General features: G+C 42.9%; 1 protein-coding gene across 1 annotated transcript in view; it reads left to right on the top strand.

The window, feature by feature from the left end:
- The window catches only part of LOC106812805, a 25,840-nt gene that overhangs the window by 16,914 nt on the left and 5,009 nt on the right, over window positions 1-3,917 (top strand). Inside the window, exons 5-7 of the mRNA XM_014816779.1 lie at window positions 370-441; window positions 692-769; window positions 1,117-1,289. Coding sequence (XP_014672265.1) covers window positions 370-441; window positions 692-769; window positions 1,117-1,289 — 323 coding nt within the window. The remainder of the gene's footprint in view (window positions 1-369; window positions 442-691; window positions 770-1,116; window positions 1,290-3,917) is intronic.

The raw sequence follows: 3,917 nt of genomic DNA, 5'->3' as shown, positions 1-3,917 counted from the left end.
CCCCCCCTTTCTCTCTCTCTCTCTCTATCTCTCTCTCGCTCTCTCATTCTCTCTCGCTTGCTCTCTCCCTCTCTCTTTCTCTCTATCTTTCTCTTTATAATCTCTCTCTCTTTCTCTATTTGTCTCTTTCTCTCTCGCGCACTCTCTTTCTCTTGCTCAGGTCACCGTACTGCTGTATCGCTGCCTTTGACCGCACTAACGACGTAAGATTCGTGCTGCTAAATCAACAATAACTATGTATAGCTTCAAGCTTCTACCCCTCTCCACACCATGCTCCCCCTCTCTCTCTCTCTCTCTAGTTCTCACTCAGGTTCACTTACTACCTTCCACTCGCGTGAGATGTGTTACATTTCCGTTACTTTTTGTTAGGAATCTACAAAGCAACAATATCAGCTACATTCCTGCGGGGCTATTCAACGATCTCCATTCTCTGCAGCATCTGTGAGTATAGGGGCAGGGAAAGCGAAGGGGTTTAGTTTATGCCATAGAAGTAATAGCCTCATGCCACCTTAAACGTTATATATTAGTTAATACTTTTGTATAAGTTGTATAATAGTGTATATATATATACATATATCAAGAGCTAATAATACATTGTATTATACATATTATTCGTTTGTATATTTTGTATTTGTTTAATGTTCTACGGGATCGCTCGTGATTTGAGCTTGTATTTTTGTGTGAATTGTAGAAGTTTGCTGGACAACAGGTTGACCAGTATCGATGCTTCTGTTCTCACTGGATTGCCCCTTCAATCCCTGACAGTGTTGTAAGTTCTCTTCTCTCTCCATATCTTTCTTCTCTTACTTCTCTCTCTCCCCCTCTCTCTCTCATTCAGTCTCTTCCCCTCTCACTCCCACGCGCGCGCTCTTTCTTCCTCTATATCTCTCCCGCTCTCTTTTTGCTTCTTTCTTTGATCATTGCGCTCTTGTAGCTACGCCGTATACAGTCCAGTACGGTGCTAAATGATCAATCTTTAGAAGATGCGTGCAAAATTCGGCACAGTTTCGTGGCCCCTAATTATGCATGATAATCCTAATTTTAAATTAAAATTTAATTAACCTAATAAGAATAATTAAGAACTAATGAATAATATTTGCTATACTATACGTGTAGGTTACTAGATCGTAACCCGTGGACGTGCAACTGCAGCATCGCTGCACTCGGCTACTGGCTGGTGCTGCCCTCTACCGGCCTAATTCTAGACTATAGCACGCTGCGATGTCAGGATGGGGAGCAGGCGCTTGCCTTACTGCTGGCCTCCTCCCAGGCAGACTATCAGATGTGCCGTAAGCTACCGCGACAGTTCTTCAATACATTTACACACACACACACAGCTTACAACCTTGCGTGACAATAATTGCACGCCATCACCGTGATAAAGCAAAAAAAAATTGCCACACATTACAATAGCAATCGGCGATGCTTGGAATCAGGAGTGAACAAAAACACGTGTTTTCATTTAATCACGATAGAAAACATACATATACACACATAGTATCAAACCGTTAGCTACTTAACTGTCTTACCTGCCCAAATACCTACAAATGCATGATCGTCATCACACGATTACACTAGCCATTGCATAGTCAGTTATACCTGGTTAATTCAGTGAAATAATGGCAGGCGACAGATATCCACATCCAAGTGTGGCTTTAGGCCACCTCGTCCTTCGCCGGTGGCCTCCAGCACTCGTCAGCTCACTCTGACGAGCCCTTCCGCGACCGAAAATAGTCGTTTTTATTTACGTATTTTAGTAATGCTAAATCAGGTTACCATGGTATATGCCGATTGTATTACCCATAGGCATAGATATAGCATTAAATATGAAAAAACAAGACAAGCGCCAGTGCAGCACTCGGTAAGTTATTAGTAGCGCGTTATAGTATTGCCGACGTTATATTTGTATGACGGGGACCTAAGGCCACATATATAGTATTTATATGACGAGGGACTAAGGCAACCTATATAGAATTGTAATAATAAAATAGTGTATGATGGGGGCCCAAGGCCACATATATAGTACTTGTATGACGGGGGCCTAAGGCCACCTATATAGTATTGTAATAATAGAATAATGTATGATGGGGGCCCAAAGCCACATATATAGTATTTGTATGACGGGGGCCTAATGCCACCTATATAGAATTGTAATAATAGTGTATCATGGAGGCCCAAGGCAACATATATAGCATTTGTATGGCGAGGGCCTAAGGCCACCTATATAGTATTGTAGTATAGTGTATGTTGGCGGCCCACCAAAGCCACATATATAGTATTGTGTATGAAGCGGGCCTAAGGCCGCCTATATAGTAGTGTGTGGAAAGCCTTGATTGTAAGCTATACCGCCTCCAGCAAAAAAAAGTAGGCTGCATCACTTGCACAGCGTATTATTGCGTCAGCGGGGCCCTAGGCCCCTGGTGGCTTAAGGCCACACTTGAATGTGGATATCTGTCGCCTGCATACGCAACCGGGACCTTACATGCAAGATCTTCCTCCTATTTTTTAAATAATGTCTACTGATGGAATGTTATCATATAAATCTATGCTAGAATAACTCTTCTTTATTTTAAATGCATAATCTTTGCAAAATACGATTTCTCTCGGGAGATAATGCGCATGCCCGCGCACCGTGTTAGGCGTGCAGTGCCGGCGGAGGCAAACATTATAATATAGATTGCTGGGGGAAAGAGGGGATGGGAGACTGAGGAAAGGCGGCAGGAAAGATAGCTGGGGGCGGTAGAAGAAGAAGGAGGCTGAGCGAGGGACAGGGGAGGCAAGGGGAAGAATGCGAGGGCATAAAGTAGGTGTTTTGTACCCTACATGTTAGGGCGCTGTCCTAATTATAAACACAGGTCTACTGATAAAGGTTTATTAGGAAAATCTATGCTAAGATACCCCCTAACCATTTTAAATGCATATTCATCACAAAATATAACTCCTTTGGTGAGATAATGCGCATGCGCTAACACACTAACGTAGCCAGATTGTGTACTGGCTGGTATACGCAACGGGGACCTTACATTCAAGGTCGTCCTTAAATTATGTTTTGTACCCTACATGCTAGGGCGCTCTCCTAATTATAAACAGAGGTCTATTGATAAAGGTTTATTAGGGAAATCTATGCTGAGATAACCCTTACCCATGTTAAATGCATATTCATCACAAAATACAACTCCTCTGGTGAGATATTGCGCATGCGCTAACACAATAACGTAGCCAGATTGTGTACTGGCTGGTATACGCAGCGCAGGCGACAGATATCCACATCCAAGTGTGGCTTTAGGCCACGTCGTCCCCCGCCAGTGGCCTCCAGCCTCCGTCAGCTCACTCCGACAATTACCCTTCCGCGACCGGAAATAGTGATTTTTGTTTAAGTATTTTAGTAATGCTAAAACAAACTACCATGGTATATGCCGATTGTATTTCCCATAGGCATAGATATAGCCTAGATAGGGCCTAAAGCCACCTATATAGTATTGTAATAATAGAATAATTTATGTTGGGGGCCCAAGGCCACATATATAGCATTGTATATGACGGTGGCCTAATGCCATCTATATAGTATTGTAGTATAATGTATGCTGGCAGCCTACCAAGGCCACATATATAGTATTGTGTATGAAGAGGGCCTAAGGCCTCCTTTACAGTAGTGTGTGGTAAGCCTTGGTTGTAATCTATACCGCCTCCAGCAAAGAAAAGTAGGCTGCATCACTTGCACAGTGTATTATTGCGCCAGCGGGGACCTATGTCCCCGGTGGCTTAAGGCCACACTTGGAAGTGGATATCTGTCGCCTGCCAAAGAATGAGCGTTCGCGCACAATTATTGCGCGACATATTATAATTATTCGTATATATATGTTCTTCTAACTTTACATGTCTACTGTATGTTAATGACGATGAATCTTCCATCAAAA

This window comes from Priapulus caudatus, unplaced genomic scaffold (genome assembly GCF_000485595.1).
Source record: "Priapulus caudatus unplaced genomic scaffold, Priapulus_caudatus-5.0.1 Scaffold689, whole genome shotgun sequence".
Lineage (NCBI taxonomy): Eukaryota > Metazoa > Priapulida > Priapulimorpha > Priapulimorphida > Priapulidae > Priapulus > Priapulus caudatus.
Note: the sequence above shows the minus strand (reverse complement) of the source record. Positions and strands in the feature narration are given on the sequence as shown.